Source organism: Necator americanus, chromosome X, assembly GCF_031761385.1.
Source record: "Necator americanus strain Aroian chromosome X, whole genome shotgun sequence".
In the NCBI taxonomy this organism is placed as follows: domain Eukaryota; kingdom Metazoa; phylum Nematoda; class Chromadorea; order Rhabditida; family Ancylostomatidae; genus Necator; species Necator americanus.
Window position 1 is genome coordinate 7,533,882 of NC_087376.1, and position 20,463 is coordinate 7,554,344.

The 20,463-nt window shown below is 35.0% G+C and overlaps 2 protein-coding genes across 4 annotated transcripts in view; both read left to right on the forward strand.

Moving 5' to 3' along the window:
• Positions 1 to 2,962, forward strand: part of RB195_021740 (uncharacterized protein) — a gene marked incomplete at both ends in the record, with an annotated part of 30,354 nt that extends 27,392 nt beyond the window's left edge. For both annotated transcript variants that reach the window (XM_064208625.1, XM_064208626.1), the window contains 5 exons: positions 14 to 110; positions 179 to 304; positions 388 to 564; positions 1,083 to 1,202; positions 2,795 to 2,962. In XM_064208625.1, the coding sequence (XP_064064506.1) occupies positions 14 to 110; positions 179 to 304; positions 388 to 564; positions 1,083 to 1,202; positions 2,795 to 2,962 (688 nt within the window). The remainder of the gene's footprint in view (positions 1 to 13; positions 111 to 178; positions 305 to 387; positions 565 to 1,082; positions 1,203 to 2,794) is intronic.
• Positions 2,963 to 5,237: 2,275 nt separating this feature from the next.
• On the forward strand, positions 5,238 to 20,277 carry RB195_021741 (uncharacterized protein; the record flags this gene model as incomplete). 2 transcript variants are annotated; one of them, XM_064208627.1, is made up of 10 exons in its annotated part: positions 5,238 to 5,289; positions 11,402 to 11,568; positions 14,436 to 14,534; positions 16,835 to 16,939; positions 18,842 to 18,957; positions 19,129 to 19,250; positions 19,444 to 19,574; positions 19,723 to 19,805; positions 19,857 to 20,000; positions 20,067 to 20,277. In XM_064208627.1, the coding sequence occupies 10 exons, from the start codon at positions 5,238 to 5,240 to the stop codon at positions 20,275 to 20,277; spliced, it is 1,230 nt and encodes a 409-aa protein (XP_064064508.1). The 2 variants fall into 2 exon arrangements, with proteins under 2 accessions (XP_064064508.1, XP_013292816.2); XM_013437362.2 differs by lacking the exon at positions 5,238 to 5,289 and having other exon boundaries at positions 11,473 to 11,568.
• Between the last annotated feature and the right edge of the window lie 186 nt (positions 20,278 to 20,463).

The following is a 20,463-nucleotide window of genomic DNA, read 5'->3' on the forward strand; positions in this document are numbered from 1 at the left end:
TAACTTATTTCAGAACAGAACAACTCGAATCTACATCACCAAATAGCTTTAGACCTACCGTTGGTGTATCCTTCGTGAACAATCCAGAACTCTCGGATATACGATTCACGGTAGATGCAAATAGTGTGAAGGGATTTTCAAAAAAGAAAAATTGTTTCTATATCTATTTCTTATGCAGGTTGAAGGTGAAAACGTGTACGCTCACCGCATCATGCTTTACAATGCGTCTGATCGTTTCAAAGAACTCCTTCGAATTCCGAAAGGAAACATCGACATCACGGATGTATCGCACGCAACATTTTTGGTAATTGCTGTTTCTTGTTTGTCTATAATAATTGGTGTGTCATCAATACCATCCTATCTCATACTGAATCGCTTTCTTTTCAGGCGATGCTGCACTACATTTATTCTGGAACAATTCCAGAACTTTCTGTACAAGCGTTATGCTGTTTGTTTGCTGCTGGTGAGGTGTATGCAATACCACCTCTTTGTTCCGCAATTTTGCGTGATCTCGCAAAAATTCTTTCACCCCAAAATGCTGCCTACATTTATCAGTTTGCCATCGTGAGTTTCTACTTGCTTCAAAGTTTTCTATTTTCGTTTGGAAAAAAGTGAATTCTAGAAATCTTCTGCATTTTTTCTATGTACAAATTTGCTACATATATTTACTATGCTGAATGTTGTCGACTTCCAATGTATTCAAAAAGGTGGAGGAGGTGCTCCTTTGATTGGAGTTGGGAAGAGAGTAGCTGGAGTGTGCGACAAGCGTAGAAAGAGCGAGCGCAGACGTGTCGCGCTCACCCGGTTGAACACATTCGGGGCTGATTACACACTTTATCCACAAAGTATAAGACGTTTTGAGTTGTTTCCAGAGCTATTGATCATGTTTGCTCACCAGCTCTGACTCTTGAAAGACCATTAAGTATTGGACAAGTTATGCTCCAATGACTACAGATCATGTCAACCTTAGTATCTAAAGAAAAAAAGCAGTTGAATCAACTGTTTCTATTTTATCAAAACGCAATGTTACATATGCTCTAATTGGAATTTTTTTCGAATATCCATAATTCTTCTGTATTAAGGTGCATAACAATCCTATTCTCCTGGAGAAGGGTGAGAAGTATCTGCTGACAAATCTTGACACCCTCATCACTCAGGCAAAGATACGGGATTTGATCAAAAGTCATTCAGCCGATTATTACGTTTGTGCCGCACTTTCCAGAAGACTATCTACAGCTTTTTCAGCTAGTTTGAGAGAAAAGTTATAGAATATGTTTATCTCTATGCAACTATGTTGGGTGATGTTTTAATATTCCAACGATTTCTGTTGTCCTATAATTATTGTGTCTCAACACTTCCTCTTCTTTTAAAAAAATTATATTGCGACTTCTTAACACATATCTTATTACTGTCTTCTAGTGCCATCTTTTATCATCTGTACGTTTTATAAACAATTCTAACTAGTACAAGTTCTTCAATAATTTCTAAAATCGTAAATCTCGAGAGTGCGTAAGTTGTAATAACGGAATTTATTAGTAGTTTTGTTGAAGCGGAATGTAGCGCAGTCGGTAGGAGGTTACTCTCTGTCTGCACGATCGATCGATGGTTCGAGGCCGCCAGAAAATCCTATCATTCCTCTAGGGTGGATAAGCTGATTTAAGACTTACACGCAGGTTAGACATCGCAGATCATTGTATAGGTTAGGTACGTTAACCTCGAACGACTCCGAATTGAAGTGAACGCGTTGGGGCATCCCAAGCGGATTGATCACCGCCAGGGACTATATCCTTTAAAATAGCTTTGTTGGGTGACAACGTAATTTGTTATATATTATTAGAGCTAGTGTAGTACAGTGATAAAATAGCACCACATGGTCTGCCTGGTCGTTGGTTCGATATTACACAAAGCCGAGCAAGTCTTTCATATTGCCGAAGACTATTAACTGACTTACTTGATAAATCTCTCTCTAACGCGTTTACAAATCTCCACTGTTTTAAAGGCACCACCCCACTAATCTGAAGTGGTACGGATTTCAGGTGGAGTATTCGTATACGGTACGGGGTAGTAGATTATGGAGAGGGGGTGATCCCGTCCATTTCTTCCTAATTGCCGTAGAAATGGCCCGGAAGATACGGCTTCGAGCGTTCCGGCGCACTATTTTCTACAAGGAGTTTGATTGGAGCGCGCCAGCCCTGTGCGGCGCCGCATCATCCGGGCCGTTTTTTGCGGGAAGTAATGGACGGAATCACCCCCTTCTCCATAATCTACCATCCCGTATAAGAATACTCCACCTGAAATCACCTCGTGATTCGTGGGAAAATGCCTTTAACTTATTACCAACTCCAGTCATATTATGGAAAAGATAATCAGGGACAAACTATTGCCTTGGCTAAAGAAGTTTCATCGGATTCTCACTCAACAACATGAGTTTATCGCAGGAGCTTCGACATCTACTAACCTAATTGACAGGTCATTAGCTTGCAATCAAGGTAAATCGATTGATATAATATACGTTGACCTGTCAAAAGCCTTCGATAAAGCATGTCACTCTAAATTAATCGCAAAGCTTAATTACTTCGGAATACACGGCTATGTCATAGATTGAATGATCTCGTATCTTAGCATGAGAAATATGACAGTCAAAGTTGGCCACAAACACACAAACAGTCAGCCAAATTCCCTCCCAGAAGTGGAGTTCCACAAAGAGGAGTCCTCTCTCCCCTCTCCTACCTAATGTGGTCAGAACTTCTTCTCACATTATCGTGTCCATATGTACGCTGATGTACGTATTAAGATTTACGGCAGATACGATGACGAAAACTACCTCGAAGTACGCATTGCACTTCAAACATCACTGGCTAAAATGTCCGACTGGGCTTCCAAATGGGTTCTGCACATTGGCTACGACAAGTCTCTAGTTATGCATGGAGGCAAAGGGAATGTGGTTGAGTATAACTCTTAAAATTTGTAAATCTGCAAGAGACTTAGGAATTTTTGAGGATGATAACCTCAACTTCACAGAACATATTGATCATATTGAAGAAAAGCATACTCCTCCCTTTTCGACTATTCCGCATTGCTCCACCTCTAATCAAACTATTCTCACTCGTCTATACAAATCGTTCGTCTTACCTCACCTTGAGTATGGAGCTCAAATTTGGAGCACTTCAAAGAAAAAACATATAACAAAGCTCGAAGAGGTGCAAGAGACTTTTACCCATATGTTATTCAGAAGAATGTCAGCAGACTTAGCGGTGACTAGCTACAAGGGTAGTCTCAAAAAAAAAATAGGTATGAGCAGCTTGAGGAACAGACGTATACATGCCGACCTAATCTTGTGTTTTCGAGTTCTCAGAAACGAAACCAAAGAAACCAAATTAGCGCCCAGCAAGTATTGCTGCTTCAGACGTACTAATGAAAGAACTGGTGGTTTCAGTTCACATTACACTAAAATACAGCATAGAAACTTTGACCTGATGTTCAATAACTTTTATAGAACTGCTAGATGGTTGGAGCTCTTACCGTGTGATGTTGTTAAAGCCATACATAGTCGCATATTCAAGACGAATTTGAAGAAAATTGACATAAGCCGGTGTTTGAATACTGATGTCTAACCGCATGCCTCTGATTCTAGCAACTCTCTGATGTCTGATGCCTTTGGACATGGAACTAAATCACGGATTTCCGCCAACGTTACCTCTTAGTTGTCTTTTACATTCTCCACTTCTTGCACCAGTTCTCCTATAGTTATCTTTTTCAGCTTACTGTGAGACCACTCTTTCCCTTCTTCCGACATATAAAGTCTATTCCGCTCACTGAAGCTCATTCGCTAACGAGGATACTGATATCTTTTGGTTAAATCTCTCTTTAATTTGTTCCGTCATATTACCTCCTCTCAATTACTTCTGAATAACCTCCTCTTGCTAAGTTCCGCATCTTTTGGCAGATTTGATCTTGAATGCTGATTGTCTAGATCGTGGTGGTCAGTCGTTTGAGGATCACGAAAGTTGGTGAACCCTCTTGCTTAAGGTCCCCGCCAGATTCGCCTCTAGTTCCAGCGTGCTCCTTACGCTTTGTGCTAATTTGGCTGTCCAAACGCTGATGTTTCGATAATTGGACCAATCATAAGCGCTCTGGATGGGAGAGTAGATGTCATAAGAGGATTCTTCACCTTCTGGAGTACGAGAACGACATGTTTGACATGTTTGACATGTTCTACCTGTTATCCGCCGTAAAAAAGACAGCGCCAGTTTTCTCTGACAATAAACTGAGTTCCGGTTTTAGTAAAGCTTGTAAATTTTTTTTGTCCGTAAGATTCTCTGACTCAGAAAAAGTGTGTTTCATTTTTTTATCTTTCTTTTCTGGTGCACCATTGATGTATGGGAATAAATAAATGAATAAATAAATGAATAAATAAATAAATAAATAAATAAATAAATAAATAAATAAATAAATAAATAAATAAATAAACTTCATTCAATATTCAGAACAATAGGTTGAACATTTGAGTTGTTTTACCATTAATCGTGAGAGGATTGTCTGGAATGAATCCGTCCATATGTGTATGGTTTCTGTAGTTGCTCATAAAAAAAAAATACACATGAATATTTTTGCAGAACACCTGAACAGGATCCACTCGCCGTGTTTACAGCAGTATATATTCCAGAATTTGCTGAATGTACTTCTTTTCCAATATAAGGGACTACTAAGACTAGATCCTTTTCCAGATCTTGTATCGACTGATCGTAAGAATTACAAACCTTATCTATATAATTCATGTTCGTTCTTCATTCTGCTGGAAATCGTGAACACGTAAAATCAGTACATGATCAGTACATAATGAACAAAAAATTGCTATTACATTGAAATTCAAATGTTAAACTTTCAGGAGGAATTTAAACTTGGTCCGCCGAATTCCTAAATACACGAAATGCACGTGATTGTCACAAGTGCTGCTGTAAAGAAAAATTCTCAAATTTTATTTCTCATCACTAACACACTATTATGGCGCATTGACGAAATGAGACGATAGTGAACGATAGTTTCAAATATCGGCGGCAACGCTTTTCATAAACAATTTTTCGTTTACATTAGCTGAAGAACATGGGACGTGTCCGAGTTTGCGATTAGAAAGCCTCGTTCAAATACAAACACTGTGGAAGCTATGACCAAACACTGCTGACACAATAACTGTGCAGTACGAATTTATTTTCTGAGACCTCACTGTCACTTCCACAATGCTTCGCTATCCTGTGTTTTTATTTGTTTTCTTTACGTACACCTCAGCAGGTATGTGATAGCTTTTTCTTTTGATGATCACAGGGATCCTACGCAATATTGAATTGTGGATTATCTGTTTTTATCCACGGCACATGCAGCTTTTCAATGCCTCTGCAAAATTTGAGACATAAATTTTCATTTACCTCCTCAAACGGTGATCCTGATCCTTCAATCTAGAGTATACTAGAATGTAGTATTAATTTCAGCTAAAAAAAGTTCTAGCCACTTTAATCAACAAGAATTCTTTGTGTTTCAAATTTTGTTTTATTCAGCCACATGAGATTTCTAGATTTCACAATTTAAAAGTTAAAATCAGTCCCGGTGTGAAATATTTTTAACTGGCTATCGAATTCGAAAACGTGTTGGCCTTACTGAAAAATCTGGCGAAAGAATAGAACGAAGCTAAAAACAAACTAAAAACAATGAGCGAGTAAACATCAAAATATTTTTCAAAGTTTGCTTATCATTATTTTCGTATTATATTGGCTACGAATGAGACACACGTGAGTAATTGTATAAATAAACATAGTTTAAACTGTGACAACAATCGAAACCTGATTGAGGCCTCCATTCAATTGCGGAGTGTAATAGTTTTGATATAAAATTGTATAAATTAGTACAGAGATGAAAAGAAAATTCGTGAAACGAATCTCCCATTTTTTCTTAAATCAATTCTGCCTGGTCTCAGCTAAATCTAAAATCAACTAATTATAAGGTATACAAAGCCAGGGCGGGTGTGGCGCAGTCGGTTAGAGGTCCGTTGTAGCCACACGGTTGAGGGTTCGAATCCGCCCTAGTGCTCACCAAGGTTTTCATCCCTCTGAGGTCGATAAATTGGTACCAGACTTGTCTGGGAGGATAAAAACACTGACTTGATCATCGGCTATTGTATAGGCTATATATATATATATATATATATATATATATATATATATATATATATATATATATATATATATATATTGTATAGTCATTGTATAGGCCAACACGCGTTCCAAAAACCTCAACGATTGCGAATTCCAGTAAAACGCGTTGGCGCATCCCAGGTGGATTGATATGCCAGTGACTTTATCCTTTTGACTTTGCAAAGCCAAGGCAGAGCTCTAAAATCAATATATCTATATTAGACATCATTTTTCTGTTATTATTATCTATATTAATTAATCACGAAATTGACGTAGTACGGAAACTCCATTTTAACCCGCAGAGTTATAGCTCTAGATTACCAAACTCAGCGTAGCTCCGCTCAACTACAACCCGAACTCTATGGGCTCCCTGGGGTTCCCGTACTACGTCTGTTTTCTGCTTTTAAAAGAATGCTCTATTTTCGTACTGCAAAACTGTATACACAACAAAACAGAACTATGTCAAGATTTCCGTAATAGAACAACAATTTACTGCAAAATTTATACAGAGATAATTTCTTATAGTATCTGAATCATGACATGCCAGTGGATGTTTTTAACTCACTGATATTCAATAAACTTAAGATCTTCACTGACACATTGAACTTAACTGAAGAAAATGGGCTTACCAGTTCCACTTCGCTGGTGTCAAAAAATACGCGAAAGTCGTTCTGCAATTACTGAAGGAATGTCAGGATTACTGGATGCTTCCAATAGAAGGAGCAATGGAAATAAATTGTAATATAGCAGTGAACATTGTGATTTTAAAAAAGTTTGAGAGGCAATTATCATTGAAAACATACTTGTCGGATAACGCTTATTTTCGATCGTTTAAGTGTAGCTGCAACTTCTTGTAAAGGAAACCTACTGATAGCGAACGTATTCGAAAACCGTGTAACTATCTACGCTTGTACGGAATTAATCCCACTTATTACAATAACATTCGAATAATTTTATAGTTTCATGATACAGATTTTTCCAAATAGTCATTTCTATATATTTTACACACTAGACTTAAGAGCACTTTAAGCCTTAAAATTTTTATAAGTTGTCGAACGTTTAATTTGTTTTTTAAAAGTACATGAGATGTACAATGGTGTGTATGAACATTGAAGAACCGACGGTGAGCAACGGTGCGGGACCTTCGGCCACCGTCGCTTGCTATTAATTTGTCACGAAATAGAAGTGAATAATAATTAAAAAAATATAAGAATTATTAATTAATTGGACAGGTGTATGTAGCGGTTAGAGGTTCCGCTTCTTGTACAATCGATCGGAGGTTCGAATCCGCCCTAGTGCTCACCAAACCTTTAGTCCCTACGGGGTCTACAAATTGGTGTTAGACTTGTCTGGGAGGATAAAAACACCGGCGTGACACATCGGCTAGCCACCGCAAGTCATTGTATAGGCCAGTTACACTTTCCTGAACCTCAAACGATTCTGAATTGAAGTGAACGTGGGGGCGCATCCCAAGCGGATAGCTTAACGCCAGACACTTTATCCTCTATCCTCTTTATTAATTACTTGACGCGGCTTAGACTTAGGCTTAGGCTTAGGCTTAGGGTCATGGACATTGTTGGGATTGGATTATAACGCTAAGGATAAAAAGGACCAAATTCCATCGTATCACCTGACAGGTGAGCTCTTGTGGTCAGATCAAGTAGCACTACTAATCACCCCATCTTCATTAGAATTCGATTTATCCTAATCTTTAATTTGATTGTGAAATATTTGCAAATGAATAATCCATAAGTTTTTGCAAACAAAAATATGCGACCTCCGCAAGAATGTTCTCCTTTCAACGCTTCAGTTGCCGATGGCGCAATAGGAGGGAAAAGGGGTGGGTGCCAATATAGCCGAGCCGTGGACTCTTTCAGAGAATAAGGAATCTCGAATAGTTTTGAAAACGATATTATACAACTCGAAATGCTTTGTCAAGCTCAAATTTTTGTAAATTAATGATCATAGTATGGAAACAGGTGCATAAAATCTATCCGAAAGTATAACATTGTTCCTTAGTATGGAAAGTTATGAAAAGAAGCTGCTATTAGAGAACGAGAAATTCCATCCAGGAGAAAATCATTTTTATGAACTGAGGAACAGAATGTGTTTAAAAAGTTCTGTTTGAGTACTTTTAATTTGAGCTCTGTTCTGGAGATTAAGAGAGGTGCAAAATAGAGAAGGAAAGATAGGAAAAGGACGAAAAGTGGAATTTTCAAAGTTTGCGATTCTCTGGTGTAAGAAAGACGTTCATCTGTCCACATACAATGTGAATCGCACAAAATCCAGCAACAGTTGTGCTTAGTGGCGATTTTGCTTGCTCCTTTGATAGCCACTTTCCTTACAAAAATGTTTAAAGTAAGGACGAACTGCAATTTTGCACAATAATCAAAATCGCACAAATGACTGGAAAATAACCAATCAGCAATTTCATGAGCTTGCATCTAGTAATTTGCTGTTGTTCTAACCATCTGGAACACCGATTTGGAAGTGTGAGTCTTTAATCACCTTTTCAAGTATAACCTCATGAAATGTTGGGTCCCAATTATTGTTTTTTTTGGCGCCAGTTTGGCGTCATTTCTCAACCATTCTCAACGATACCCATGTTTTGGATAGATCTTAAAGAGAAGAAACTAATGATATATAAATCGTTCTTGAATTTCCATTCTATGACATGTTAAGTGCCAGCGACGGTTGGCCATCAGTCCTGCATCGTCCTGCATCGTCCGTTCTCGAATGTTCATGCACAGCAGCGTAGCATTCTCCTCTGAAGGCTTGTATCTAAACGTCGAGATACAGTAATAAATGCTAATTTCCACAGCACTACATTGATCCTTGAACTTTGCGCTGTTTGTCTTTTTATGTAGAAAATCCATATTATTTACATATTATTTTCCATATTGAACATATTTACAACTTCCAGAAAATTTCATCAACGTTTTCCCATTCTATGAAATCTCAATGAAACACTTTATATAGCCATTTAGAACGAAGAATGGACCATAACAAAAACTAAAGTTTTAAATTTGTTACAATAGAATTACAATTGTTTTTTTAGTCAACATTTTAGCTTTTAGTGGGAAGTGTCATGTCTTTCGAGGGTAAACATGTTCATGTTTTTACAGCTTTAAACATTCTTTAAATTTGAATTTGTGAAATATTTAGAATTTGGAGGGTAAATGAGACTTTGCCCCTCAAAAAAACATCTAAAAAAATGTCTAGCAAAGCTTCGGAGTATCACGTCAGTGTCTGGGGTGTTTCAAATTTTTACTGGAAATACTTTCATGAGAAACGCTAATCTGATACTTTTGAGTTTCATGTATCAATTAGTACGTATCATTAATACCACGGTCTTTTTTTAATCTTTATAACTACCAGCGGGATCTGTACAGATTCTTTGGCAGGTTTCTTAAATTAAGTGACCGTAATCGCTTATATACATAGTAGAGGTCAATGAAAAGTCGCCCCCGCTTTCTTTTTTTGTTAGCAGCAAGGAAAGCGTTGCAGTTCTCACATCATGCAATTAGTTCACTACGGAAATAGAAGAGATCTTTTTTTTCGAGGAACTCTGCAAGATCTTCTCTTTCCTATATCACCGCCGACGCTCCATGGTTAAATATCAGTTTGCAATATCTTTTCAACACACTCAAATATAAGAACTATAGCAAAGTTCTAAGAATTCAGTATAAAAGTCATGGAGGTTGCAATAAAACGAAACAAAATAAACGGAAGTAAACAGTTTGAGATTGTCCATATTAAATTATTGATTTTTCCATGCCTATTTACGGTTTTTGTTCTTTTTAGAGGACTTCCAGACATGACTAAAATGTTCACCAACGTAGTTCACTAAGCTGCAGATACGTAGAACTTAAGAAGTAGTCTCTATAGATTAGGCTTACTCAGCTTAAATATTATCTCCAGACGAAGAAAATCGGATCACTTCTGCAGGTGCAAGAAGATTCCACCAAAAATAGTATGGTGATGTCACTATGATTAGGGTCTCGGTAGTAAACGTATTTCCAGTCATTCGTTCAATATAACTCAAATTTAAACTGTGAGGGTGTGTCCTAGAACTCAGCTTAACAGTTCCCTAAAGTAAAGACTGTCAGGAACATTGAATTTTCCCTCATTGCAGATATTTTTTGTGGTATCTAGAATACTATGAATTTGGCTGAGAGATAATATTTGATGGAAAAAAATAACACTAGAATTACTACCTTGTAGAAGAAGAAGAGAAATATTGATTCTCAATAATACTTCCCGATAAAATAATGGGTTAAACAATTTCCACCTTTCGTTTAGAAACTCCAAATGTTAATAAAAATATATTTTAATCATAATGGGAAAAAGCGGTAGATTAAAGTTTTGGAATAATCATATTTCCACGAAACAAGTGTGTTAACACACTCACTAACATCATTTTCTTTTGAGGACTCAAAATAGGAGAAAATATGCCTAAAATTCTGCTGGTAGAGAAGTGTAAACCTGATAACAAAATGCGGGTAACTGTAATTTTTATAATCAGTTAAAGTAGACTCAAATTAAAGACAAATATTTAGCATTGCAAGTGTTTGTTCGCTTATCTGATATCCAAAAATAAGCCGGGAAAAGTACTTTTTCAGCATTCACGTGGGGAATTTTTTCAATCCGATTACGATATTCTCACGAATAAAACTCTATTAGAAAACCTCATTCATGAGGTTAACATATATAAAGGACTTTCTTGATTGAGCGAGGTAATTTTTACAGATGTAACGCAGTGATATGGGGTCACCACTTCTTCTGCGCGTTCGATGGTTCGGCACCGCTCAAGGCCAACCATTCCTTCATCCAAGGGAAAAATTCAAATTTTTACAAATTTAAACACACGCAGATATAAATTTATACGTCTTAGAAAATGGACGCCAATTTCATAAATTACTTGGCCTCCGAAAGTAGTAATGTAAGTTGGATACGCCCTAGTAAACCTCTACGACTCTAAATTGAAGTTGATTGCATTGCTGCATCCCAAAGAGATTTATCAGCGATTATTAATGATTACGGTTATTCATCCTTTATCTTCTGCTATTCACATATTACTGGTAGTCTTACAGTTTTGAATTTGATAAAATTATACCATATTTATTAAATATATTACATTTTCATCTCTGATGGAATCTCTTTAATAGAAAATTCCTAGTGGAAATGCAACAATCGTAATTTATTACAAGCAATAGACTTAGAGGGACGTGTCCGATCACTCCGTGAGGTTCTTGCCGTTCCAAAAGATGACTTGTCCATACTTCTGATGGGCGACACCCAGTACCACTACAAATGCGAACCAGCAAACATTGCTTGCAAGAAATCGTCGAAAAGATGTCGAGAGAGCTATGGACTGGATTACGTAAGTATTTTTTGTTGTTAATTGTTCGACATTTATTAAAAAGAAAAGAAGAAGGAAAGAAAAGAGGAAGTGCATCGTTGCAGATGTTGTTGTTTTCACATTTTATGAAATTAGGAAGAAAAGAACTGAGGTGACGTGAATGAAACGGAGTCGGAAAGAACTCAGAGGAAAAGGTTCTGACGATTCCGATGAGATTTTTATTTGAAGCAGATTAAATTGTCCCCAAGCAGTGCTAGTTAGTGTTCCATACTGTAGATGCAAATTATATAAAATTCATATATATATATATATATATATATATATATATATATATATATATATATATATATATATATATATATATATATGTATATATATATTGACCTAGTCATGGTACTGTAATAAGTGCAATGTGCGCTGGAATCTCTAAAAAGTTGACAAAATATTGCTATCAGAGAATCTCTAAACAATCCAGAAGAGAATTTTGTCAAAAATAGAGAAAATTTTCGAAGAAGAAGGATACCAAGAGAATGCGCAGGACTCTTTTTTATATCGTTGATATCCTCCTGTGAAAGTTCTGTATTGTTGCGCTCCTAACCACTGTCACATAAAAAATATCATATAAAAATTTATTTAAGGCATGCGACCTTTCACACTCATATTTTGATGAAAGAGCACTCGACAAAAACGTTTTAGAAAACGGATTCTGCAAAATCTCCTCCATTTGTAAATTCCAGAAAAGTTAATTTTGGCGAAGGACTACAGTCATAAATTTTTCCGATCCTCTTTCTGTCTGTGTTCCTCAGCCATTCATAAAATTCGAGCCGCCATTAAAAATTCTGACTATCCAGTATTTTTGTGTTTCGAATTAATATTGCAATACCTGTTTCCTATTCCTCAATAGTCCAAATATACTCAGCATAACATAACTCTTTGTTATGTGTCTCTAGTATGTTATGTTTGAAAGTCTGTGGCTACGGACATCTGGAGATTATCCTTATTTCTTGAACAACCTCAATCTGATCATAGCTTCTATTTGAAAGGTGTTTAAGACAGAAACAAAATAACAGCTAACGTCTGGTGGATCCTTCAAGTAATTAATGAACAACAGCGACTGGGATCCTTATGAAAAATCGGTTTGATAAGATGTCAATAATTCAATAATTCAATTTCGGTGTCTTGAGAGAGTTCATTCGAAGAAAATGGTTTCCAAGCTACTTTCACCGAACATTCTGGAACTGTGTTGAGGAGCGCAGAGAACTTTCCAGCTATTAGATAGTTCCATAATTGATGAATATTCTATATTTCTTTTATTCATTAGTGTTAACAGTTTTGCTAAAATTAGCTTTCCTTTACTTTTTGCTATCCTCTCCCTTTTCTGAGTAGACTTTAAGCTCTTCTCTTCCACTATTCACTTGTCCATGACGAAAAATACTCTCTGGTGCTGCATTATTTATTAGATGACCCAATATTCATCAGTCACTCTATTTGGAAGTCATCCATCCTTATCGTATCCTGAATTTCCTTGTACGTAGTTTCAAAAAACAAAAAAAAACCAACAATATGAAATTTTCTGCTACATTTTGTCTTACTTGTATTTGAAAATTTAGAAGAACCGAGAAGTTTTCACTTTTGCATCTAGTCTATAGATACAGCAATTAAATTTTCTATTAATATATCCTTATCATCATATTTTTTCTAGCATCACTTCATTTTATGAGCCGCAACCTCGAAAAATAAATCGGTAACATCCAATAAGAAGGACAGTATTCAGTTCTTTAAAAATTAGTTTTTTGAATTTTTATTGGTCATTATTGCAGATAATCATTCGTAAAATATTCTCTATAAACTCCGTGATGTCTTAGCTTCCATACCAGTACTACATGTGCTCTGTTTTAAAATTTTACAAAAAATGAAGATAGTAGAAGAACTGTATAGCTATCATCTTTTTGTTGGTCTCTTTTCTCATCGATTGATAAATTTTGCTTTTTCTTTTCACATATCACCTTGCAGACCTTGTTCTAAAAATCTGAAGTTCTTTAGTCATTACTACGATCTTGTTGTAAAGGTTTTTAAATTTGGGAAAGCCTTTACTTCAGTAATTAAGCACCAATATATCATATATATAAAAGAATTTTGTAGATTATCGACCAGTCATCCAATTATTCATCTCCATGCTCTGTTCTCATGCTTTTTTTGCTCATCATTCAATGACGACTTCCTCGAAAAAAAAAAATTCTTCTATAGCTATTGACGTCAAAATCCGGTATACATAAAACATATGGGTACATGAAACACTTTAACCAGATGGGTACATAGTAAAATCCAATTATATCAATCATTCTCTTGTCTATTACATCGCGATAACAACTTAGTGGACTTCCTTAATTCTGATGGAATTAGATAATTATCCACTTTATCACTAACTACCCACTCATGTGACATAAGACTCGTGTCAGATTCTTTCCTGAAGAAACACAGAATGCATACTGAAAGTCAAAAACGGAATAATTACACAGAAAATAAAAATATACTTCTTATTGAGATCACTGCTCAACTAATCAAATTTTTATGTCATACCTCACTAGTACAATAGGATTTAGATACGATACGAAGAGATTTCAAAGTTCTAGCGTTACGTCAATATCTAGATGATGTAAGCTATGAGTTTTCTTAGAAAAGCTTCAGCCATAGAAAAATTAATATAAATTTAAAATAATAAATAAATAAACTATAATAAATTATTAATAAATTAATTATACCGAATTATACCGAATATAAATTTTAAGAACATAGATTCTCCTGGATCATATATTACAAAATTCAATCAGGAACAAGTCACAAACGTGACGAATTTTTTCCCCCAAAACGATTTCGAATTTTTTCAGTATCTTCGTGCCGGGCCGTTATCAAACGAAACTGTACGCGCAGGTCAAAAAGAATGTATTAAGATTGAGAGCCGATATGCAAATCGAGTTCAACGTCAGGTAAACTGTTAGGATTATTTTTAGGAGAACTTCACACTTTCTAAAAATAGTGGATCAGCAGCTGTCACATGCAGTAGCAAATCCCGTGGTAATACCTATAGAAGAAAGTAGTAATTTTTTAGAACAATTACTACTAGGATTTTGTTAAATCTGAGAATTATGTCGATTTTTTGGATCAACCTTCATTTTAAAAATTCTCTGTGTTCTCTCATGATTCCGTAGTTACTGTTAATTTTCATTACAATAACTGTTTCGCAGGTGTTACTCGAGGTTTCACCTAAAATTGCTCGGCAAAAATTTATTCGAAGCAGGTTACTGCACATAAAGAAGAAATAACGAGGTACTATAGATTGTTCCGAAAAAAGTGCTACACAATAATTGTAGTATTTCTATTAAAAAAAGTTTGCTTATTTTTATAAGATTATGAATATGCAATGATGAGATTTTAGAGGTAAGGATTTATAAAAAAAATGCCAAATTAAAAAATTACTGTATCGGATGTGAATTGATATTCAAAACTGTTCACCTCTAAATTATTATAATACAAACTGCAAAACCCTGTGGAGCTAGATGCACACTATTTTCAAATGCTGAAGCAGATGAGAATTTTTATCTCACGTGGATACTATTTTTATTCTCAAAAAAAGTTTTTTTTTGCTGAAGAAGTCAGGAAAATGATTAAACAATCTACCATAGTGCTATAATGTCCACCACTTCGCTGAACATGGCTTATATATCTTACTGACTGTTGATGCTGTATGATAAGCTAATAAGTGATATTACTAATGTATTGGCTTAAGTGCTATCTTGCGAAAAAAAAATTAAGGATTAAAAAATTAATTTGGCTAGCTATGATTTAAATCTTTGATTTGCAAGGATTCATTCATATATCTAGCCTTTTTTGCTCTCTGTTCACCCACCCGATCCTGTCAAATTCCAGCTGCAAAAACTGGGGATTATCAGCTCGTATTATTGTAAGAAGGATTGAGATGTGTTAATGGATCTTTTGAGGATCAGTGTAAATTCCTTCTTAATTTCCTTGTGTACAATCGAGAAAAGCTCTGGAAGATCTGGAAATTTGAAGCAGAACCGTTCAATGACCGACAACAGCTTGTATCGGATGTGGCAGCTAAAACGTTTATTTATAAAAAGAAAATAAATCCCCGGAACTTCTTTACAAGTCATGTGCGATGAAATTCCACGAACACTGAAGGGAAGATTTTTTTCCATGATAACAATCCTAGTATGTGAGCAAGACAAATTCCTCTGATATTTTAATGTAGTTGTTGCAAACAAAATATTACCGTATTTACATAAAAATTAGAGAAAAAAAGAGCAGTTTGTAGTTTTAGCTCCATTTTGTGCAATTTAATTCTGCGTTTGTTCGTTTGTACAAAAGTACAAACAGAGAAATTTGCTTGTAAGCATGACTATGAACACTTTTTTTTGCGAGTCTTCCATCTTTTGGTGAATCACCAAACTTTTATAAAATTTATATTCGTAAAAGGAGAGTAGACCCATTTAAATTCATTTGAATAGGGGTCTTGTTCGAGGACAACGCAAATCTTTTCCTTCTCCACCTGAGGAAAGAAAAAAGCTCAAAAATCAAATCAATATTCGTGCTGTTTTGATGAGTTGTACGAAGGAAATGCTAACGTCAACCAATCTCTTTAACGGCAATTTCTGGATTTTAAAGGTGATTATGAACATTTACCTGTTAAAAAAAGCTCTCAGCCTACTATAATTATTTTTTGATTTTTAAACATTTATTGCATGGTGAACTACGATAATCATCGCTTGATTTTTATTTTAATATTCGTAGATTGTGCCATTATTTTTTTTTTAATTTTGTCCATTGCACCATACATACTACTTACCTTACTTATTTCTCTGACCACAATAAAATATTCTCTTTGCTCAGTCACTTTATTTCAGCATTTTTTTTGTGAGACAATAAACAAATATTTGTATATTTTTGAAAAGTTTGAACCATGACATTAAGAAGAGAAAAAAATTAATATATATATAACGTTCATCACGTTTCAGATGAGTTACAAAATTGTAGTGAACCTCTCAATAGGAATACAATTATTCCCTTATTACAAAATAAATAAAGAGTTGATACAAAGAGTTGAAATCAGGAAATTTCAGGAAACAAAAAGAAAATATCATTTTGTATCTTGGCCTAACTACAAAAAAGAAACTCGTTTACCGTAACAGTTCTACTAGAAGTTGTCGAAAGCTTCGATGCTCATGTTCACCTTTTAAAATAATCGGTTACCGAAATATTATTTTTTTAGGGTTTAGATCGCTTAATTTCTTGGATGAAGTATCCGCCATCTGCACTTATCATAGATGGTGATCTCACGGATTTTGGTCATATAGAACAACATAAGGAATTTCAGGTGCTCGTTCGCTATTCCCTTTTATTCATACTTGTTCTTATAACGGAAGTCTAAACAATTAGAAATTACACGAGACTTTCTATTGAACTACGGTATTTTCAGATAATGAAACGTTCTTTTTCTTTAGAAAAACGTAATACATAATGCATAGCTTACGAAACTTTGTATTGTGCTGTTCCTTGTTCGCTCATGCTTACTTTTTTAACGAAAAAATGTTGTACAGTTAACTGTTGTTCAAAGTAGTGGTAATATAACTAAAAACGCAAAATAATTAGCGTTTCTAAATTTAATTACAGTTGTAACCTTACTAGTGCATTTAATTTATACGCAATATCCAAGAGTACCCTGTGGATACAACTAAAATGGACCGCGTTATGCAAATCACATGTAAATATTGTTTAGAGGGTAAATATTGTTTCGTGAAGCTAAATTTTATGTGTGAAGTAAATTTTCGAGTACAGCCTAACGGGACTTATCTGGTCGTGGTTGTTCTTTTTCAAATGCTCACCGTTTGGGGAATTCAAAAAAAGGGGAAGGTGAAATACGTTGACATCAGCGGCCGAACCATCTTTTTTTTAACTAAATTTGTGTTTAGTATTTTACAACCAGCAGAAACATTGAAACAGGAGTTAGTAGCATCACTTTTGACAATGATCGAGATAAGGATTCAGCAGGAAATTTTATTCATTAGAGTTAATCAAATAAAAGTAACACTTTCTTGTGAATAATTCAATTTAAATTCAATTTAATTTGATTCGTTCAATCTGATTAGGAGAAATTTAATTTCTTTTTTTATAAGCGATACTTTTCCAACAGAAATAGCTGTATCCACGAATTTAGCATGTGTAGTAGTAGAATATGTAGTTATTCTACACAAAACTTGAATGATAAATTAAATTCCACAGTGTAGCAGGGTATCCGGACTCTGATTATTTGGAAGCTTGTAAATTTTCATGCTCGCATTAGACTAGTATCGTAAGTTTATGCCAGCATTGTCTCAAATTTATAAAGAAAAGGATATTTTTCCATAATTTTGAGGTTACTGCATGCTTACTTCATTACTACTAGTAATGTGCTGTCACAGTATTTCAGTTTTTTTTTACCGCAGTTGTAACAAATCATATACCTAACCGTAACTAAACCTGTGCTGTGTTATCGGTTTTATCGTAGTTTCGTTTCCTGAAGATTCCGAAAAAAATAAAACAACAATGTAATGAATTTCTACTAAAATTTTTTGCATAAATGTCGACTCTCGTAGCAGAATTGAAAATAAGTTTTTGGAAAATTCCCTAATTGAAGGGAATTGTGCAGCTCAGTCTGAATACAAATCCGCAAAGTCCGTTGAGACTTTGTCTCGTTTTGATGGATTTATATCTCTTCTTATTCTTATCCTCATTAGAAGATAATGGGCTCCGAAATAAATTTGATGAATCATGACTTGGCAAGAAAATAAATTTACTCGCGGAATTAAGAAAGAATGAGGTTTACGATATCATAATATGTATATCTTAACTCAAGAAAATCAATAGTTGATACTCCCAAGGATGTACAAGTATTTTTTTTAATGCAAAAATTACCAACAAGTTTTGAAAAAAACTGTAGTTTTGTTGAACCAGTTTTCTTGAACATATTAGGTCACAATTATTATGTGAGATAGAACAGTTTATTTTTTCTGCTCTTTATCTATTCCTTGAAAAATCATCTCTGCTTCTCAGTAACAGATAATCCTGAAAAACACGAGAGATAAAGCCACCAATTGTGTTTAATCAAATAACAAATCTTTCATTTTTTCCGACTATACATGCACATACTTGACTTTTGTATATATCTGTACAGGCCTCCGCGATCTGTTTTTTTTTTTTTTTGTTACAAATTTCCACTCAAAATCTGAGCATATTTCAGAACGGATGGATGACGTCATTTCCGGTGCCAATTTTTGCTGGACTTGGAAATCATGATTATGAGAACAATATCAACGATTGCGCTTTCAATTTCTGTGCTCATACAATGTTGACGTGGTAATGAAATGATTCAAACCTGTCTGACTGTTTGCCTGTCTTCCTGTCTGTCTGGTATGAAGGTAATCGCAGGAAAACGAAGACGAATCGTTAAAGTCGCAAACACGTTTAAAAGATGATCAAAGAACAGTCCTTTAGGAAGAAAATAAACGAATAAGTGTACATTCTTAGGTTTACTAACTACGGAAAGAATATGTCGCTTGAAATGGACTATCGAAGACACGTAAAATCAGCGTTTGATATTGCATATGATGGTTCATTCGCTTACTCGACGAGGATTTGTAGCGTAACCGGTGAGCTGATACTATCCCATCCCAAAAAAGAAATTCCCTTCGAAATTCCTAATTCAATATCTTAGATATTTTTGAAGTCGTTTTATGAATAGTAGTAATTCTTAGGAATCTTCCTATCATTTCTCCTATGAAACATCTTTTTGAATTATTGCTGAGAAACTTTCCTTATAAATCCATCATATAGATATTTTAGGTCTCAACTGTGCTCAAGTTATTCAACTTAACAATGCAATCGACTACGAGACTACATTTTCTTCTTTTCTTGTTGACTGGAAAGTCAATTCGGCAATGGATTTCCTGAAAAACGAATTAAAACTGCTGAAGGTAATTGCATCGCAACAACCCGTCGAAATTGCTTTTCGACACTAATCTTTGTTAATTATGAAGAAATGAATTGGATCTGCTGATTATTATAATATTCCAGCATATACATTATATACATTGAATATTTCACATCTTTTGTTTCATTCAGGATGTTGACATTCCAATTCTCATCAATATGCATCAATGTGAAGGAACACGTTTAGAAAAATTACGTGAATTGATCTCAGAATGGTAGATTTTCTTCTGTGAAAGTCTTATTAAGCTCTAAATACGGCAGTTAAGGATCTACGAAACAAGAAATGTTGGACATCGGAAGAAGATAGCAGCGTTCTATGCACATTTACACTCTATGCATGAAGTGAAGACTATGTGTATTCACGGTATCGCCGTACCATTTGTTTATGTTGGTTCTGTTCCAAATAACAGGTATATAGTACTTTGAGAATTTCATGGTTATTGTTGAATTTTATTTTCTAATACCCATTTTTGTAGATTTTCAATGCTTCGAATTTCTCGAAATGAAAGCACACTGATTGGATTCGCTGCACGTGACGCATTTGATGTTGGAGATGAGAGCTCGCTACAAGTATTAGGAGAAATTAATGATCTCTGGAATGATTGTTCATCATCTACTTATTCATTCTATCCATTTGTTGACGATCTTAAAAGAAATATTATTGAAACTTTGCAGAAGACGATATAATTCTAATATGATTACGGTGGAAATCCACTACTAAACCTGTAGAATAACTATAATTTGGAGAGATTTACCAGTAAAAGGTCAAGTTTTTCTGGAGTACATATTGTAATTTACGTCATGATTTACTAGAATAAAAATATGCCATAATATTATGCAAAATTTAGGAATTGTACTTAGAAATAACGTATT